This window comes from Melanaphis sacchari, unplaced genomic scaffold (assembly GCF_002803265.2).
Source record: "Melanaphis sacchari strain LSU unplaced genomic scaffold, SCAv2.0 Contig261_pilon_pilon, whole genome shotgun sequence".
NCBI classification, from domain to species: Eukaryota; Metazoa; Arthropoda; class Insecta; order Hemiptera; family Aphididae; genus Melanaphis; species Melanaphis sacchari.
In genome coordinates, this window is record NW_020271135.1 from 661775 (window position 1) to 684783 (window position 23009).

Genomic DNA, 23009 nt, shown 5'->3' on the forward strand with positions numbered 1-23009 from the left:
TTACTGGACATGCATTCTGAAATAAATATTTTTATCCCATCACGCTTCATTAATTAATAATAATCCTTTCTTACAGGAATTATGGTATTTATCAAAAGAGAATCCTGATTTTATGTATAAATTTTATATTATTGATTAGTTTTTACTTTTAATATAATTGTTTTATGTTTAATATGTTAAGAATTATACTATCTATGTTACCTATTATTCATTTTGGCTGAACTGTAATTTATTAAATAAATAAAATATAGTAAGTAAAAATGTATATGTAATTGCATGAAATAACAAATCAACTATATTATAAGTTTAACAAAAATCAAAACATAATAAGAAAAAATGTAACTTTTTTTTTATTTTTTAGTTTTTGATAATATGCAGTCCATTTAATTTTAAATTTCAATTTTTACAAATATACCTTATCAAAAAATATTTATAAGTTTTTATGGTTGATGTTTATTTTAAAATATTCATAAAAATATTTCGTTATGGAATACAAAAAAAATAATTGCTTAATACAAGAAATAAGGATAATATTGTTAGTATGATTGTCCGTAATCAAAAATGTTTCGTTAACTTTGATAATTACTATTATAAAAAATTTTGATGATACAAATTGTGAAAATACTTCTTAACTTAAATAAATTTTCTTCAAAAGTTTTATCAAGTAAATATGTTTATTAGATTTTCATGATTATTTCATTAGGTTATTAACTAGTTATTCTATATTTTTTGAATTAAAATATAAAATATGAATTAAAATATACAAATATAAACTTAAAAGTACTTTTAAGTTGAGCTTTCTATTATTAATTAGTTGAAAGTCTGATGCTGATAAATTAAAACTTGATACTCAAACGGGTTCTTAGTATAATGTAATAAGTTACGTATCTGAAAATAGACTTATGTAATATTATATTATTGCGAACATTATTTAATTCGAAATTTATACAAACATTTTTATATTTCTAAGAAAAAAAAACAATTTAGTTATAGTTTTTATTCAAATAACGAAATTCACGTGGGTCAGTATTATAAAAATTCCAAGAAATTGAAATCGTTTGTATATATAAATTTGTGAAATTTTAATAAGATTTACTCTTCACGTTACTTTATGACTTTTTGTGATACGTATTTTTTAGCTGATGCACAACTAATTTCAAGTTTAACCTATAGAAGTTATTGTACATACCTTTAATATAATATTATAATATTAATAATATTTTTAAATCGTAAAAAATAAATTTTATGCGTCGAAACATAAATTTATTTTATGGCTTTTAACAAACTACCATGCCGCTTATCATAAGATATTATCTGCATTTGTTTTTTCATCCAACATATTATTAAACTTAACCTAATAATATTAAACGCGCTATTATTTTTGTATTATACATTAGTTTTCGCGTCACCCATCATAACGTCGGGAGATTACGCCATCAGAATACGTGTCGTTTTAACGATGTGAACAATGTTTTATTTTACTCGAGACAATTTAATATTACAATATTCTACAGTTCATATCAAATACCTAACATGAATTCGATTAGTTTATATTGTTATCAGACGTGAACGTTCTCGCCGGAAACGGTGAAAGTTATGATTGCCGCGACACCGTTATCGCAACCGCCTGACAAATTTCGCGAATTAAAAAGTTTATACAACTTGTAATTTTACGCCGAAAACCACGAAAAACACGTGTATCTGACGTACATGACTTGGTGGTACGACAATACGTTAAAGGTTCGATGTTATTTTGTATATAGTATTGTATATTACATTATTGTATTATCAAAGAGTTTGAAAGGAAAAAAAAAAACTAAAATGAAAACGTTTACGTGTGTCGTCGATTCGATTGTAATATCGTTGTGTATAATAATCTTGTGCACGGAGATTAAGCCGCTCACACTCGGGGCATACAAAGAAGGCAAGGAAAGTTTCAGCAAAACTTCGAAAATACCTATGTGCTTTCGTCTTTGGAGTGTGCTGGGTTAGACTGGGTGGAGTTTGTACGCTATACGGATTAAATTGCACCAGGGACCAAAGTGCGCAAGGATTCAGCGAATCTTGAGGAATTCTCATGATTTTTAAGAAAAACGAACGGTGCGTATAGAATGATTCTTTTTTCAATAGTCAGCAAGTTTCTTAGTAAATTTATATTTTTTTTTCTCTTGCATAATTCACGATTATATGTCCTTGGATAAGACAAGCAAAACATACCTTCACCATGTATAACAATAAAAGTAACAAAATAAAAACATACATTTTTAAATACATTATATTATTCATTTAAATATATTATATATTTTTTATTGTATTCATTAGAATCAATACTTTTAATAAAACGGCAATAATTCTTAATCTAGTTTTGATTTTATATGATTTAGATTGATACATTAGACTTGATTGGCTTTTTGCTGCAAATTTATGAACATCTCGCGTATATTTACTACAACTAAATTGGAATGATCTGTTTTAAAACGATTATTTATTCATTGCAAATTGCTAACTAGGATTTTAGCTTACCGGACGTGTATTATTATGGCTCTTTTACAATTGTGAACAGCAAAATGGAAGGTCGAACGGAAACTTATTGTATTTACACATAGTCATTGTTCACATATCCAAGCAAATTCTTATGGTTAACACACACTCCCACAAGCAAAATACCCGACTCACGATTTATTGTTGAGCTCTAAGTTCGGGTCATGTATTTTTATTATGATTTAAATTTTCTTTGATATTGATTCAGTTATTCAGTTAAAAAAATGATAATTTTAACATGATTGAATAACAATCTAAAATAATAAAACAAATAACAACAACAATTAATGTGTTTAATAATCAAACGAGTATTGTTATAGTTTTCATGGTTCGAGTATATTAATATAATATTTTTACTATTATAACTTTTTTTTTTTTTCATTCGACTTATAGAAAGAAAATTCAATAAAAATTCATGAGATAAATCGTTAAAAATAATTTCACAAATAAATAATAATATTATGTTCTAATATTAGCAATAGTTTAAAGCCCGAGATCACAATAATGGTTATGACTTTTGCTATAGGTAGAAGTCAAGATAATATAAAAATGATGACATGTGAATTACAAAATAAATTCAAATTACAGATTTTAAACAGACAACGCCAATCTTAAATTTAATTGTAAGACAAGAATTTTAATTATTTTTTTTTGTTGAAACATAGGTAACTAAATATTTTTTATAGTTAAATTAATTATGCTGATTACTATTCCTTAAACGACTGGTATTGCTCATTTGAATAATTCATAAGATAAAAATTATTTTTAAAAGTCTTAAGAGATATTACTTAACATTAGAAATAAAATAAAATAATAGTTAAGTACATTTATAACATTATTTACTACTATATGGAATAATGTCGAAAAACTAACTTATTAAATATATTGAAGAGTAAACTATTCAGTTACTTTCAGCATTCGATTTAAAAAAATAATTAATAAAAATATTTAATTATTCAAACCATTAAATTTTAAAATCAAATAAACTAATAAATTCATTTGATAATTATAATGCTATATTAATTATATATATTAAGCGTATAATATTACATTTATATTATTGAAAATTTTAAATTTATTTAAATCGAAATATAATGCCAAAATTCATATAACCACGTAACTGTTATTTAAGTATTTCTAAAATGTATACGCATATAACAGTACAATAAAAGTACTTTTAATATATTTCTATAGTAGGTACTGAGTATAAGAGAAAAAACTGATAAATATATTTAACTATAACTATTAGTATATTACCTTAATTTAATTTAGATTTCATAATAGGTATGACAATTGTTAATTATTATATATTGGTAACTGATAACAAACCTATTTTATATAAGTATATTATTAGTTAAATACATTTGTCAGAAATTTCTGTAGCTCTGTATTTAAGTTTATATTTTATTTTCATAATGTATACTCGTACATTAGATTAGTATATAATTGAAAACGGTTATTTTACCACTCAAATCGGTATTTACTTTAGTATTCCCCATAGTTTAACTTAACATTTTCTATTCGTATGCATATCATTATTTATATATTGACGTTAAAGAGATTATAATTTATTTATTCTTTGTGTATATATTTATACTGGGCAGTAGTTATTCTATCGAACTACTCTCATTATTGCAAAATCCATTAATGTTTTTGAAAATATTTTTTCACATAAATTTTAGACTAAATAAAACAATATTTCTTAAAAAATTATAATTTTAAATAATTTTTATAAGTTTTTACTTTTTTGAATTACATTAACAACATACATTTTTTAATTTAATGTTCAATAGTAAAATATTTTTTGGATTATTTTGATATATAAACATCGAAATTTGTATGATTAAATTATGAGTTTTAGGTATTTAAAGTTAAGATTAGCCAAAAACTAGATCAGCATTTTGTGGGGTATTCGCGTACCACTGCACTCATACACTATAATTTTAAATATTCACTTATGATTTAAAAACTACTCGTTCGAATTTAGATTTCTATGTATCTAAATACTCCAACAAATATTTTAGAGTATAAAATAAAAATATATATTGTTATTGTAATTAAAATAAGTATCTGAATGTATCTAAATACTTCGAAAAATATTTTGCTTCAGAACATGCAATTAAAAATGAATGTCATCGTTCAAAAAAATAAAAACTTAAAAAATTAATCAAGCATTGATTAATAAATTAATCACTCAGTATATTAGAAGAATATTTTATGAGTTTTACTGTCGGAAACTATCTGATATATTCCATAAATAGATATTGCATACCCTAAATTTAATACTAATGTATTTGTTAGGTCTTGTTTTAATTAATACACCTATATATTGTCTGTAAACAAGAACATATTATCGGTAAACAAGAGTATATTATTATATATATTGTATAGAAGTTATGTCTGATAATATGAATTACAACAAAACACATATTAAGTTATCACCTAATACGTAGTACATATAATGTTTCTGAACTCTATAATATCGCCTTATTTAAATATTTAATCCCTTATTTATACTTGAACTATTTATTCAACTGATATAGGCTTATTTACCACGACAAATGAAAAACTGAAAAAAAAATATTTACAACAAGAATACGAAAACCACGATGGAATAACACCGCGTGAGCTATAAAACATTATCCCCGTCTAGCATACTAAGGTGATTATCGGGTCACGCGTAATTTGATACGAGCTTTTATCGTCTGGTGTACGAGGGTCAGGAGAAAAAAATTGTTTCACCAATGAAAATGGTTGAGGCGCGACGTTAAAATAAAAAAAATAATGATAATAATAAAAAAAAAAAAAATATTAAAAAAAAATTGAGGATAGAATGCGGAGTGAAAAAAACAACAATTATTCGTCCGGGATGCTTTGTACGGAAACAATAAAGGAAATAAAAGTTCAAAGTTCTAGCACAAAGTTGCGAGCACACTTTCTATTGTATAATACATGGACCAACGGGTAAGAATAGAAGTGGGAATGTTTGGGTGTGCGAAAAAAGTTTTTTTTTTTTAATTTCATCGTGGTCGTTATCACAACCGGGTTTGTGTCACCTCGATGAAATTGTTAAGAACCATTATTCGTCCCTCTTCTCGATATGGTTTGCTCAACAATTTTTTATGATTTTATAACATTAATACCGACCACTGGCCATGTTGTGATCGTAACACGCTGTTGTCTAAAAATAGTTAGGTATGGCATATAGTTTTAACTGTACAGCATATATATATTATATTATTATACTAAAATACTTTGAAATTTCGATAAACCAAAATGTAATTGTGAGTAAAGAAAAAAAAAAACTTAAATAAATGGTCTTACACGGATATTGGAACTTAACATATTTTGATATATTAACTTAATTGACACTGGCTGAGTTTTAAATTAGTGATTTTTATTTGTCATTAATTGTTTTGTTATCACTGAATCGAGGTATTTAAATATTGTTTTATTCCGATATCCACCAGTTAATGGCTTTTTCTCGTGAAAATACATTGATTAGATAGATAATGAGTTTACACAGTAATGTACCTCTTTATTAAATGGCGACCTAAACTATTACATATATTTATGAATTGTTGACTAAAACTAATAAAGTTGTTCAAAAAATGGCTATTCGTAAGAAAAGTTGATCTGTATTTGAACTTAAATATAACATAAAATACGAGTAATAATATCATAGAAATCTTTCTTTATTTTCATTATATCTATATAAAAGTATTCGTCTTAAATAGATGATGTAAAATTCTCAATATTAACTAAAAATACATCAACGAAATTTCATGAACGTTACTTTGAAACACTGTTGGTTAAATGTTTAGTAAATAGTGTAAGGGTCATGGAGTACTACTTTTAGTATATATTTTATATTTTATATATTTTGATTGAAAAAAAAACTCCGAATGCTCTGTTAGAATTTTACTGACGATATCCGGATTTGTCGTATTTTGATCATTATATTGATAACTTATATGGCATTATCTGTGTGAGCTTTTGTATGTGTATATATATATGTATTCATTATTTCGTACTCAGATTACACGAAATTGTAAAAGGAACATTTTTGATAATAACCCAGAGACATCTGTTTGGTCGTTTGAAATAGAAAGCGGTACGCATACAGCCAAATAGTAAAATGGTTGAACTAATAAAATCAAATTGATTTTGTAACAAAAACAAAACGTAACGACGGCCAAATGAAAGTAATCTGCGTGAAGCAACGAAGGTAAGTACTCGTATAAACAAATAAAATAAAAAATAAAGAGTCATTCACATAATAGTGTATTTTATGTGTGATATACACACACACGTATATATTATATATATGGATTAAGTAAATGAAAAAAAAAGTTTACTGTTATCATCAATTTAGGCGCTAAATGAGACAATATAATATAGTCACATATAAAATATGCAGTGCAATGAGCGTTTGCCAAGTAGAGGTATAAGTAGTTAACGAATAATGAAACGATAGCCTTAAAGTTCTAGCCACTAACATTGAGATTGATAAAGTTTTGGTCTTTAGAAAACTTTACTGTTGTTATTTAACTTCCACAGTGCTATAGAAAAACCCTATTGCAACAGCTCACTATATGTCCAAATCAAACGCCAAGGAGTTTTGCAATAGAATAGCAAAATATTTAATAAAAGTAGGAAAAAAATATAAAAGCGGTTAAACCGTAATTTCAACAGTAAAATAAACGTTTATTATTGTAAAATATACCGTTATGATATTTTTTATACATTCTAATGACGGTACTTTGGTTAATTTTACTAACTTATAGTTTATAAATTAATATTTGAATATAGAATTTAATTTTGTCAAGTTCTATTTGTACATTAGTTATGTTTTATATTTAGAAAGAAATTTATAAATGTGGTTCCAACCGATTTTGTTATATATTAAAATATTCGTGTATTCGTTCATTTATGTTATTTTAATTTTCACTCATAAATTAATCAAATTCATAATTTTCTTTAAAATTTACTTTGGTCATGTTAAAATTTTGTATTTTCATAAATTATAATGTGAGATAAACAGGGTACTGCTATGCTGTACATTAGGTATTATGCGTGTCTTTCTTCATTGAGTATGTCACTAAAGTGTATAGTGTATGTATTAAACTTGAATGTAATGATAAAACATTGCATACGAAGTCAATTTGTTAGCTTATTATTTATTTATTTGATACGTTTATATTACTATTAAAGTAATTTATTTTACTATTAGTAATACAATAAATTGAATTATTTGTTTTAGGAAAACGTGGCATTTATTATATTATTATTATAATAATATAAAATATAATCTTATTAGTTTTTAGTTAACACTGGATTTCTGAAGAACGGTATGAATAAGTTCAATATGTAAATAAGTAATAGTGAATCTAAATGTCTTAAAATTGTCATTATGTACCTGTATATAGAATTAAATTTTATATAGAATGTTAGTTTCAAGTCCCTATAAATAATTTCTATTTTTATTACTATGATTAGAATTAATTTTTATTTTCCTTACAGGTTATAAGATTTGTGATTAATTTACTCAATATCACAAACACAAATAAAATAAGTAATTATTAATTATTTAATTTTATAAATTTAATAAATTGTAATATATTCTATAATGGTTAAATATCATCGGCGGTGTTACAATTTTTTTGTTAGTTTATTTTAGAAACGATTTACTTAAGTTCAATTTATTTAAATTTTGCTATCTTATCATCTTATCTTAGTTTTATGAATTAGTATACTCATCAAAAATCACTCCTCAGTCAAAATTTATCCAATAATAAGAGATATATAAAAATACTAGACAGCTTACTTCCCAATCCTATTATATAAAACCATGAAACTAACAAAATGGCTAAAAATATATTATCTAAGAGATGAATGTTTACAAAAATAAGATATAAAAAAATAATTATTGTTCTTATAATATTTTATTAGTGTAATGCAAATGTAATTGATATCTATATTACATCTGTGTATAAATGTAAATATTAATGCCTTAATTAAGAATATTTTGGCTAATTTTTCGACTTTAAAACATTTCTAAGTCGGCCATCTAATATTTTTGTATACTTATGTTTCTATAATTCTTTTGTAAGTTATTAATTTATAGTTAATTCATGTTTGACATAATTTGAACCTCTTAAATACAATAATCCCAATAACATTGTAAATATTCAACTATTTTTTTTTTTTTTTTAAATTTAATTTGATTTCTTTTTTAAGCTGACGTCCAAAGAATTAAGATGATAGTCTAATTTTATAATTCATAATGTGTAATTATAAATATAAAATTTAAAATTGACTTAAGTGGATACATTTTTTTAGTTGGATTGGAATTTAATTTGTTCGCTTATACTGAATAGTCAAAATCGCAATAAAAAATTAAAACATACCTATCAAGTATTTCCTTAACTATTATTATGTTTCCAATTTACTAACACAATCTAAATATTACTGATAGTGATTTGAATTCAACTACTCATTATATTGAAAAAAAAATGTAATTTAACTAAAAAACATCCCAGCTAATCGAATAAATTTAAATTATTCATAATTGTATACACCTCTATTTAATGATAATTAAAATGGCATAATGGCAATTATGTTAGAAATCCATACCATACAGATATGATATACGACTTGAAATGATTTAATAGTTTTAGAGCTTACGCACGATTTTACTGTACGTGTTAAATGATTTATGCACGGGATTTACATACCGTTTTATCGTAAAGTAGTTGGATTTTACAGTTCAATTGCACTGTAGAACCAATACGGGCGGTGACGTTGACGGGCCCAGGACCATCCTCAAACAACGGCGACCATTTCGATCCAACTTCGTGTTGATGATGATTTTCATTGATTAAATTTACATCCATCGAAGTTTCTGTCGTCGTGATGTTTTCTGCAAAAATACGAAAAATAAAAATTTTACGTTGTCAAATTTTAAACTATATTTTACACAAAAACATAAATACACTTAGTACATAATACAACACAATAGCGTTCTTAAATCTGTAATGTTGGCTATTTTATCATATTTATAATGTTATAACTTATAATATTATCATCGGGGTTAAAATATTTGTTAGTAAGAGAAAGTCATATCAGTAAACATTTATTATAACGCATTCACCACGATGATACACGTAATAATAACGTAACACGCTGTAAATATTATACATGTTATATTTATACTATACATTCATAAGTGCCTACTGTGGTTTTGCACACCGTTCGCATGGGTGCATTTTGAGAGTTTATGCACGCGTTTCTACAATAGTTCACAGTGATAAACAAAATACTAAACAGTTAAACGAAAAAAAAAGTCCCTAACTCATAGTAGGATAACAAATACTAAAAATAAATCGACATAGAATGGCAAGCAAAGACAGAAAAAATGTCTGTCTAAAATAAACAATTGATTATCTACTTATCCCTAATACACAAAAAAACCATCACGATCAGAAAAAATGCCTTAAAAATGTATACCACAATAAAGATTTCATTAAAATAACCTAGCCCCTCTTTGCGACTTGTGTCACTTATTTACGCCTGTAGAATATCTAGTTTATAACCATTATATATTATAAAAGAATAACTCAATGTTGCAATATCAAATCATGAACTGGATACAGAAAATGAAAAATTAGAATTGTATATGAAACAAAGGTAGGATATAGTAAAAAATTAATCAAACAAAATAATATGTAAAAATTACTTAATGATTATTGATTTCTCTATATGATATAGATACGTCTATTAGTTTTTCCTACGCAGAACATAAGCAATACAATTACTAAATTTAAAAAAATCAATTCTTATTAAAGTGTCGACATATATTTGATGTAGTTTTATTAAATTTTATATATGAAATACTGATAGAATATAATATAATTACCATATCTTATCTATAATAATTTTAAAATTTATACCTAATCAATGTATCATTTGTATACTACTTATTTTTTGAATTTATGTCTTTGATAATTATTGAGATTTTATTCTTGTATGTAATTTATTATTAATAGTTAACCTAAAAGTTAAAAATATACACCTAATATATATAGTAATATAATATTATAAAATTTATAATTTTATATTAAACACATATTTATTAAAATATGCAATACATTTTACTTACTATATGTGTATTTTTTAATTTAATTTTTATATTATATACAATTTTGACCAGAAACAAGTAGTTATTAATAGATTTTTAACCCTTAATACTCTTTGTATGAATTATAGATTTTAGATTTAAATTTTATTTACAATAAAGATATATTTGTATACATTTTTTAAATAATATTCTATTAATTAAAATGACATAATTTTTCTAACCAAAATATATATTTAAGAGGATTATCAACAATTTTCTGGATTGGAAATGAAAATATTAGAGATGATCAAATATATAATACTCAGCTATTTTATTTAAATGAAAACAACCTGATACAATGTTTTGTCTTAATTTTCATTGTTCAATGGAAAGAATAAATTCAAAGTTTTTTTTTTTTACATTGATGTATCAAACTATTGTCTGATATAGTGAAATATGACGGACAAATTGTAGAAATAAAGTATAATATTATATATTTAGTAATATCAAAGAATATAAATGTATAGGTACTACCGTCATAACGCACCTAATATGCAATAACTTTCATTTAGAGTAACTCTTAATATTAATTTATATAATACACGTATTGGGCTCAACAATCGAGTTATAGTTTTAAACAAATATTACGCAGCTCTATGCGCATACTGTTTGCTGGGTAGTCATTATCATTAAATGATTGAAATCGATATGAATCAGTAATAAGATGCATAATATGAGCGATGATGGAATGTATGATTTTAATATGAACTAGATATGGTTTCGTATTCGATCAAACTCGTGTAAATAACTCAATACAATATTCGTGGAAATTAAGTGTTGACACTGATATTTTATCATAATATATATATATATATATATATAATACGGTATACTTATTAGGTTCAAACAAAATACGAAAGAAATTATACTTTTTTTAGATTTGATTTAGAAGGGCATGGTGGTATGGGAATAAATAGGTAATAATATGAGTTTCACAGCATACAGGTGTTCAAAAACCAGAGAGTCACTTTGTTATGTCATTGGTAGTTGTTAAATCTACATTGTCATTGAGTAGTTGGATGTATTGGATGTATTAAATTTGAATTTAACAATAAATATTATCATTTGAAAAATGATTCCTAGTGGAGACAGTTGCTGGTTGGACTATATTATTATAAAGGATATTATATTATACTATATTCAATATTCATATTATTGAGACTAGTAATCACATAATTTGTTATATGTATGTTATTACAATAAATATCTATTATAATATATTTTTTATCATATTATTATTAATTGTCATTAAAGTGTTATATAATATTTATTATTTATATCACATTATATTATTGTTATTAATTTTTAAGTTTATTATATAACCACTAATTTTTGATTTTAATTTGTAATAAAAAACTCATTTATATTTACAACTGGTTATTTGTAAAAATTTTATATTTTCTCTATTATCCTTCACCCGATTATTTTAAGACATTTTTAATAAACTCCCCAGTAATACCAACTAGATTCAATTTGCTACCAAAAACCAATTTCGAAGTTAAGAACCAAAGCATTTTTTTTTTACCATAAAAAGTGTCAACAGACACACACACACAAAATATACATCATTGTAAAACCAATATATTTATCGCTCTGCTTAGAATGACAACATCCAATAAAACCGTTAGGAAAATAAAATTTAAAATTATACAATATTATCATAATGCTATTATATTATACTTGGTACCGTAACGATATTTACATGACATTTATTGCTCAATGAATAGATGAATGACAGGTAGTTTTTGAATAAAGTTCGATTGTGCAGATAAGCGTTATGGCTTTAGAATTGACGAAAAATTATATAAACATTCGTTGCTAGAGAATTATTTTCAGCTGCCAGGCGCACAATTTATATAAACGTGTAGTGTACATATTCTGATATATCTGTGCTTTTTTGTCTATGGATGTTCATCCAGTCACAACCAATCATTTGGCAGTTGAAAAAAATGTTTGAAATCGGAAAATTGATTGTTAGATTATACTATAAAACTATTAAAAAAAAACCCGCGTAGGAGACGCCTACTTACCTACATATCCCGACATTTGACAGCGATAAAACTTAATTACACGATAAAGTTTAGTTTTCACACACATGCAAATACATGTATATGTCATAAACGCCGAGATAATAAGATCCTTTGAAGTGGTTAAGTCGGATATTGAATTAAAACCGTTTCCGTTCCACAGCTACGACGATAGTGACAACAGTGGTAATGTGGTGATAGCGATTGGAATATTATAAAGACGGTTATTAACTTACACGTTTCCGATAATTATCCGAGTTTAAACTATTATATGCCGCACTCACTCTGCAGAAATTTAACTGTCTACGATTACACACCAAATTACGTTTAATATAATAATATAATCTCTAATCGACACGACTAAGCAAACTGTAATAATTATCATTGAACATCAAATGTTCATATTACGACTAAGATATAAATTCAATTTTTTATTTATTACAAAAAAATAGAAAAAAAAATAAAATGTTTAAGAAATTTATAACATAATCACATCATACTTTGATGCGCCATGACTGTCAATCAAAAGACCATTGTGGCCATCATTTACGTCGCGTTTGCTATCTATACTGAATCTTTCATCACTTTCAACTGTATCAAATCTCATTATACTCCAGTGATTAATTTGTTGTGCTATATTGAATCTCCTACTCTGCTCGGCACAAAAAAACGTCGAATTTAAACATAACAAAATCTATTTTAATTTTATATTTTTATTGATTTATTATTATTATTATTATTATTATGTATTGACAATTTTGTGTTTCATAATTTTGGTTTTAAACAAAAAAAATAAAACATTTTCCATTGCCCAACTGCAATTACTACTCTTCTCGAATCCAAGTCCTTTTCAAAAGGATTTTGTTTTAAATGTAGAACATACGTTCTAATACTTAAAAAATATCAACTTCTTTATTTTTTGGCTTTATTGACAACTTAATCTTGAAAATAACAGTTTGAATAAAAATATTTTTTATTGACATTTCTGATCGACATAAAAAAAAATAAATATAATTAAGATAGTACAATACGTTTATACATTTTGGCAAAATTTACCATTATTACTAAAAGTGTTTTTTTTTATTTTCTCTTCACTATCAGTCTTATACCATAACCTAGACCAGGGATCGGCAATTAAATTTTATGGAAGTCCAGAAAATCAAAAAAAAAAAAAATTTCGAGGGCCAGTAAAAACTAAAAACTCAAATATTAATTAATAATTGTTGTGTTATCGCAGCTATTACTGTAAATCGCAATAAACGATAAACACCATCGTAATCTCTAAATACATCATAAAATAGATAAAATGTATATTATGTGTGGAAAACCAGCATTATTAAAAAAATAATATTTTTTGTGGTCCAATTATTTTTCTTTCACAGGCCGGATTTGGTCCACGGGCCGTCTATTGCCGACCACTGACCTAGACTAACAAATGTAATTGATAATGATTGTTTTATTAACACTATCCAAGAAATACGATAAGTGTATTTGTGATATACGTAATTTACACAATAGTCGTTTATTAAATTGTAAAACTCGATTTGAAAAAAAAAATCAACGGTTTTCGGCAAAGTTTTAGTATGGAATTATAATACTATATATAGTATAGTAATTGTTGCCGTAAGGCCAGTGTGCAGAATACACCCTTCATTTGTCGCGTCTATAGTTATTTCGCCACCCAGCTGTGAAAACAAGATTACACGACAAATTTCCATTGTCTGAGACACACACACGTGTGCATTTGTCATCAACACGGAGTTAATAAGAGCCTTTAGTAAGTTGGCAATCGAATTAAAAACTACCGTTGTCGTCTCCTAACAATACGAAACAGTCGGTAGTAGGTGCGACGACGATAGAACAGTGTTTCCTAACTTTTTTATTCTATTAGATAAAGAATGTATTACTATTCTAAATTGTAATAATTGTTACGTGATTAACCTATTGCAAGTATACCTCGCAGTGATTCATAGACACGTCTTTGTGGTCAGCTGTAAGTACTGCAGATTGTACTCGTATGTTCATTACGCATAATAGTGTGAAATTTAATAAATAATAATCAATACAGGCAATGTTAAAATCGATTATACAAACGCATTTTATAGTTTTACGGTTTTTTTTTTTTTTTTTTTTTTTTTTTATGTTGATTAGTAATTCTTTTTTTTTTGATCGCGTGAAGGTATAATTAATAAAACAGCGTAAGTATTGATTCTATAATGAACTTTATTTTATATTTTTTGCTAATACATTTTTTTTTTTAAATGATACGCATAATTAAAATATTTCCAGAAAAAAATATAAACATGATACAACATAAAGTTGAGTCAAAATAAATTATGATCAACCAGCGTGTTATTGATATAAGTTTGTATAATACCACATGTGCTTATGATAGCATGACAAGAAATTATCTTTTTTAGCACTGGTTTTTGTATTATATTTTGTATAGGATTTCACCTTCATATTTTGCACACGATTATAGTTTTGAAACTTTTGGCTTACAGAACATTTTAAAATTGTCATAATATCTGAAATGTTTGTCAATAATAAGCTGTATACATTTTAAATCAAAGTAATTTACTTTAATTTATATTCAAAAACAAGTGTTCAACTTTGGCATGGTATCTATTTGGAGAATTATTGTGGTAACTAACTTCTTAAAAAGTCACCAAATAAGTCCATTAAAGATTCTCGTGAACACAACTTTTATCAAGATTTATATTAAATATTCTAACAATTTATTATTACTCATAAACTTCGAATGATCTTATATACTTTGATTTTACTTAATAGTATTACAGTTATCGTGGCCAATAATGTATTTCTAAAGATTTATTTTTAATTTATACTATTTTCGAAATATTTTAAAAATATATTAAATGTTAGCCAAAAAATAAAATTTATCTTATTATACAAGTTTTAAATACAATCAGTTTTAAAAAAAATATACTTAATGTACTGGACCAAAATTATATATGAACTATACCTGATTATATATTAGTATGTTGATTTATAAACTTAAGTTTATTTTTTAATAAATAGCGAAATAGTGAGGCAAATATTTTTAAAATTAATGAGAAAAATGCTCTCAAAACTTTTAATTACAGATACAATTGCAAAGAATATTACCATCATTCATATGATTACATATTTTCTTTGTGATTTAAAACACTTAATCATAATGCTGAGATTTTAGGTTGATAAATCGATGAAATGAGAGATATTTTAATGTTTAATCGTTCAGTATCTTGCCATCAACTACTTAATACTTTAGTCGTAATTTGTATGACGTATTTATATATGAAAATAATATAATATAATAATAAATGATTAAATATAAAATGGTTAATCAATTGTATGATTACGTTTCAATTGTAGTATTTATTCATATAGATAATGAAAACCAGGATAATAATATAATATATTACGCGATACCTATATCACGTGAAATATATACATTGCACATATAAACGTATCGGATGATAGTTTAACTGAATATCACTAAGATGGGCGTATACTGTAGCACATGAGGCAAAACCAACAAGGACATACACCGCTAAAGTTTGTACACGAGCTAATTTATAATTTGTGTTGATTGTTCCGAACTTGTTGAGCACACAACGACTAAACCTTGGCCGTTTACGATAAAGTCTATGCCAGTTATTTCCACATGCAGTGAGATTTACGGGCTCCACCTGACCTTCTTATATGTATAATACCTATTATGACTACTACCTGTGTCACTGTATAATACTAATCAGGAATTTATGATATGAATATGGTAACCTGCTGTCGACAAATTTGAACATCTGATTTAAGTCTCAGTTTGAGTAGGGTCACTATATTAATAAAATATAAAAAAATGGATTAACTCTGAAAAAATCTCCAAAAATCATTTGATAATTTTTATATTTAAATAATATTTTGGAAATATCATGTACTCTAGACAAAGTGTGCTGTTGGAATGAGTAATAGTTAATACGAGTTCGTAATTAAATTGTGCGTCTTGTGCTTACTGCTAATAAATCATTGTTCGTAGCATTTAGTGATTATACCACAAAAATGGTTGTTTATTTATATGTATAATAAGGCTTTAATATAAAAATGTGGAAAATGTATTGTTTTGTTAGTTTTGTGTATTGTCTTTTTTTTTTTTTTACTTTTACGCACACATAACAATTATTAATGATAATAGCAATAATACGAGATCGTTTTCTAAATTCGTACAAAAAGTATCCTGATAGAAATATGTCAGAAAAATATGGGACAAGATTTTATTTTATACAGTCACCCTAAATAAATGGAATATTGGAAGGACTTTTTAATTTTCTTCCTTAGTATTGATATGTAAGTATAGATGTATTCTTTGAGTTTGTTGTTTTTGTTTTATTAAACAACATAATATATTTTTTATTTTTTATTTTGAAGTAGAATATTTAATCTATTTAAAAATGTCAAGGTATTTACTTTAAATATGGATTTTTTAACTAGTGTAAGTAATAGGTAATAAAGGTAATAAGTAATACTGTAGAATTTTGAATTCTCTAAATTTTAGTTTTGATGAGTTGAACAACATTTTGCGAAGTATTTTTTGTGCTATTCCACTCATATAAATGTTTATTACTTAAAAGTTAGGTATAATAAAAATTAACTAAACAATATAAATGAAACTAATCAATTTTAATAAAATTGTATAATAAATAATCTGCTCAGGAATATGTTATAAAATATACAATGTAATTATCTAATATTTAGAATAGTAAAAAATAATGATAACGATAAAATAAACATAATTTTTCAAAAATTGTATTTTTTAATTATTTAAAATTACCTTGAAAAAAAAAATATATTTTTATAAACATTAAAACTCTTTAATTAAGTGTTTGCTTTTAAGAGAATAATATTGTATCGATCAAACAATGTTTAACGATTCACAATATTACACAAGTAATATAAAGTTTCAACTTATATTTGCTCACTAATAGCTAATAATGATAACGTTAACTAATATCACAAATAAGTTGAACATACTAATTAGTTTAACTTTATTGAATAGTGTTATGAATGTTATGATTAATATACACAATTTACAGCTTACCGTAGAAATTAAATTATTATTATGATCAAAAATTATTGTTCAATTCATTTAACGTAAGACACTATTTATTAAAAAAAAAACACTAGTGCATTAGTAGATATTTATGTTTTGTAATCTTTAAAAAGTCAAAAAACAATATGTTTTGAAAAAATTATGTTACTTATTTTTTTACACAACCAACATTTTTAACTATTTATTTCAGTACAAAATATTATTTGGAGTATCTTCGATTTTATATAAATCAAATTTCAGACAAGTAGCTTATTAATAGTTATAAGAATCCGTTTTAAGTTTAGATGAGCAGAGTATTCGATAAATATTTTGAGTGGTACCTTTGTTCCATTCTACTTCAATCATAATAAAACATACAGCTCATGAACTACTCATACAATATTTAATTATTAAATAAAAAAGTGCTCCAAAAAAACTATTCTGCTTTGGAACAAGAAATTAAAAGTAATCATTAAAAAAAAAACTATAATTAAAATAGTAAAACTATAATTTTAATGATTTAAGACCAGAGCTTGCATTTGAAAAAAAAAAATGTTATACGTTATACACATTTTGAGTTTATCGTTATTCAGAATTTAAACCTTATTTTACTTTTGCGTTGATCGTTATTCAGAATTGAAATATTTATTATATTTTATAATTTATTAATTAAATAATTGAAATTATTATTTTTTTTTTTTTTTAATGTTTTACTATATAATAACGTTTTGCATTATGTTTGGTTTGATGTTATATCATATATTTAATCAATCATCGTTATGTTTTGTTTTGTGTTATTTAATTATTTATATTTATCGTTTTCCATTATAATTACATTTACAAATTTCAATCGTTTTCTGTCAAATTAAACGTAATAATCATAACGTTATAATAACGTTTACAAGCTCTCCTTAAAACTATGTAAAAAATATATTTTAAAAAAAATGTAATAGTTTTAAAAATTATGAGTATCTTTTGTCAAATGGATTATTTAGTATATGAGTATAGTATCATTTTATGCACAGTTAATGCACAATATTTTATCAATAGTTATGTATACAAGTATTGGATTAAAACATTATATGACTAGTCAATGATGATATTTTATAAGTATAATGCATATGATAAACTGATCATTTTCAATAAAAAAATATACTTTTTCTGTATGTAATTTTATTGATAATCAGTTAACATTATAGGATTGCGATGAAATCATATAATTGATGTTAAAACAATTAATACAATTTTATCACAAATATTATTGTATTTTAATTTATGAATTTAAAATTATAGATGCATTATCTATAAACTTTATAATCATAAATTAATCGTTTATTTTTTCCGAAACACTGCAAGCCGGTAAACAACCATAATATATTTGATCATAGTTTTGTAACAATATAATTCAAAGGTTATCAATTTGTGTATTGAAATACATTTTTCAGAATAGATAATACATTAATATAAAAATCATATTAAAACGTTGATAAGGTTTCGAGTCTTTGTCTGTTGTACGTAAATTGTTTCTACTTGACAAAACACACTTTGGTAAATTATTATTTCTAATTGACGTGTACTCAATATGCTGGCAGGCTTCATTTTATTAACAAATCAGATTATGCTCTGTCCATTTCAATAGCCGTCCTTCTAACTATCAGCTTTACATCGTTATCGAGTTTATTTAAAACAAAGGGATAAGTTTGACATGTCACAGTGTTATCTGTTGCCTATTGGTGGATGAAAAGTTTAGAAAGGAGGAGATCGAAAAGTGCCTCATCCCTCTTAAAATCTTATAAATCTAAAGAGTGTCTTGAGATTTTAGTGGCTTATTATAAAAATGATATACTGCAGACATTATTATTATTATTATATACGTGAGCGACTTTTATAAGTCCATCATGACGTAATTTCGAGGAAAACGAACCAAAATTCTGGTTTTACATTTGCGCATAATTTTTTTTTCCTCGCCGCATCAAAACGTATTTTTTTATTCTTAACTACTGAAAAAAATAGCGTAATTGGTCAATCAAAAAATGTTTATAAAGATAATGTAAATCACTTTATCATAATTTATATTAACAAAGTACGTCTTGATACGATTTTTTTTTTTAAATTAATAGTGTTATTTTTATAAAGCGGTTATTATGTATATGGTTTTCTTGTAATGCTAATTTTACTTCACCGATTTTTGAATTTGAATATGTCTCAAGTCATCGAAACATATCAAACTTTAAACTGCATTGCTCCTTCGCACGTTTTTATTGTCCCCAGAAGTTCTATTTGTACAAAATGCGTTAAATATTCCTGAAGAAATCTGACAAGAAATTTCTGAATATTTTTCACTTTTTTTAGTCACAAAAGTATTTTACTCTCACGTATACTCCGAATAATAAAAAAAATTGTAAAAGTATTGCGTTCATAAACCTTTTTTGAATCACGTCCGAGTCGTTTGTATACGCACTGTAAACGCACTTGGTTCGCAGTCATCCGGGAAAGTTTTCACTCGACGACGTCAGATCATTCGCGCATTGGTGAATATATTTCAATACATCAAAGACGTAATTCTTTTAAAATGCACAGACTCACATTTTATAAATTTTGGAGCCGAGAAAAAATGGAATTTATTTGATTTTATGTGGTTTTTCATGTACAATTACGTATATTACCATTCGATATATTTCTGGTGAATTCTGGTGTTTATTATTTTGTCGATAACGTGAAGCTATACAAAACCGTCATAAAAATTATGTTATGCTATAGAAAAAAAATATACGTTTTTTTGAAAAAAAAATTACACTTATTGATGCATTTCAGTCGATACAGGTCACATATTCTAGATACACTAAGTATTTATTTGATCGAGTGTATTGGATAATATAGTAATTTAGTGCCATTTGCACATTTGAGTCTTGCAGACTGTTTAAATGCTTTCTTCACACGATGATAATAAAAAAAAAAAACAACAAAGTTTGCTTATTGTTCTTTAATCCTTAGAGATTCGACAATTTTAACATAATAGTAGTAATCGTTTTAAAATTCGAAATATATTCAAATATGATAGAAAAAACTCTTCGTACGAAAAACTTTTTAAAGTATTCATCAAGCTCTTACATATAAGTAATGAAGATGTTTGATCGACTTAAACATTATTAAACTCTTCAATTTAGCTTAAATTTTTAATGCGATTAACAAAAAAGGATATATGCGTAGCTGGTAAAACGAAAATAGGTTTTAATCAAAAAGATAAAGCGTTGAACCATGCGCCCTTACCGTTTTCATAAAAATGTAATTTTATTGTCTGAAATATATCACCAAAAAATGAACAAAACCCAGCACGACTGTGCTGATTTGAATTCCTTCTTTTCTTCGAACACCATCTGTTATGATGCGAATATTAAATCGAAGTCACCCGTTTCTTTACCGTTTAATTAACATAACACGTTGAGTCGCATATCACGTATAAAATGACTTTCCTCCAGAAACGATGAAGATAAAGATTATTATTATCATCATCAGCATAATTATTATCGTTATTGTTGTGTCTGTCGTGCGGTGACGCGTGCGATCATCATAGGAACAGAATATCAACTCTAAAGCAGACTTACCAGAAAGCAAGCGCGTAGGTACGTAGGTAATAATAATATATTCTACTGATCCTTTGACTTTTCTATATGTTTGAGTCGTAGACACTCGACAATTCAAATAAGTCTCTCGCCATTAATCGGAACATCGAATGAAATGCACTCATAGATTACGAACAAATTAATTAGAATTGCGCATGTATTAATATCATTATGTTTTAACTTTAATGTTTCAAATTTGACGGTGTTTTCAAAATTTTCTATAAGTAGGTATTATTACTAATTTAATAACGCGTTTTTTTAAAGTAATTACACCATGGCCCGGATCTGAAAATTAAAAAAGTACATTTTTAGCGTTTTAATACGCACTTGAAAACATCAAATAAGAGCAATACATAACACTAAAACAATTGGTGAATAATATATAAAATAAAATTTCAACTATATTTTCTATTTTTTTTTTTTTTTAAATTTTACAAAATGTTGTACTTTTTTATAAAATAGAGTACTAGGTATTTAGGAACAACTTTATGGGTATTTGGACTGGCTCTAGAATATCAAAACGTTAAATCTGATAATAATTACAGCACAATGAGTGTTACATCATTTTAAAAATTAATAAAATAAATTATTCGATAAGATCGGTAAAAAAATATTTATAGTGTATTTACTATTTTAAAATAAAAATATAAGTTTTCGTTCGCATATTTGTATATTAGTTTCATATGATTCATGACAAATAAAACTGTTTTGTTATTTTATTTTACGTTATATCTAAATATTGGTTGTTATTTTTTTTTGTTTTTAATGAATATTTAATCTATGTTTAAAAAAATATATTTGTATAAAATATTAATAGAATAAGTTTTTTAAATTGAGTATTATTATAACAAAACAAAGTAAGTGTATTTTAAAAACATATTTTTTTTGTTACTTATATTAAAATAGTATACTATTTTTATTGTGCTTATATTTTTTTGATGTTTGGATGTTTATATCAGGTCAGGATATAAATATTTAGCTGTAATAAATGTGTAGAAACTATTACTCGATTCTCCTGAAATATTTTTTTATTTTTGTATTGTTTGTGTGTAAGTGGGCGCAGGAAAATAAATGTTTTATAATATAATCAAATACGAGCCACAAATTAAATAAATTCAAATACTATAGTCTACAACAATATAAGTACTTAATACTAATGGTATGAATGAACGTAAAAAGTTCATCATATAATGATTAAAAACAAAGACAAAATGTGAATAGTTTACATAGAGAGAGGGTAAAAAAAAAAGAAGCGCGTTTTGAAAACAAAATCTCGTATAATATCTAATAAATAATTTATCTAATTAATAAAAACATATTCAAATAATTTATTATATTTCATAATATTATTAATTTATGGAACATTTATTCGATAAATCACTATTTTATAAAACCGATTTTATTCATCTACACGTACATTAATAATATAGTACTTTAGAGTTTCAGTTACTTGTTCCTGCAGCGAGTTAATATATATATAATACAAACGACATACGTATCTTGTATTTAATATGGCAAATAGAAAACGTGTAATAGATCAAAAGAAAAAT

The 23009-nt window shown here is 25.0% G+C and overlaps 1 protein-coding gene across 1 annotated transcript in view; it reads right to left on the minus strand.

Moving 5' to 3' along the window:
- The window catches only part of LOC112595241 (cell adhesion molecule 3-like), a 259369-nt gene that overhangs the window by 70061 nt on the left and 166299 nt on the right, over positions 1–23009 (minus strand). Inside the window, exon 4 of the mRNA XM_025340378.1 lies at positions 9279–9463. Within this exon, the coding sequence (XP_025196163.1) occupies positions 9279–9463 (185 nt within the window). The remainder of the gene's footprint in view (positions 1–9278; positions 9464–23009) is intronic.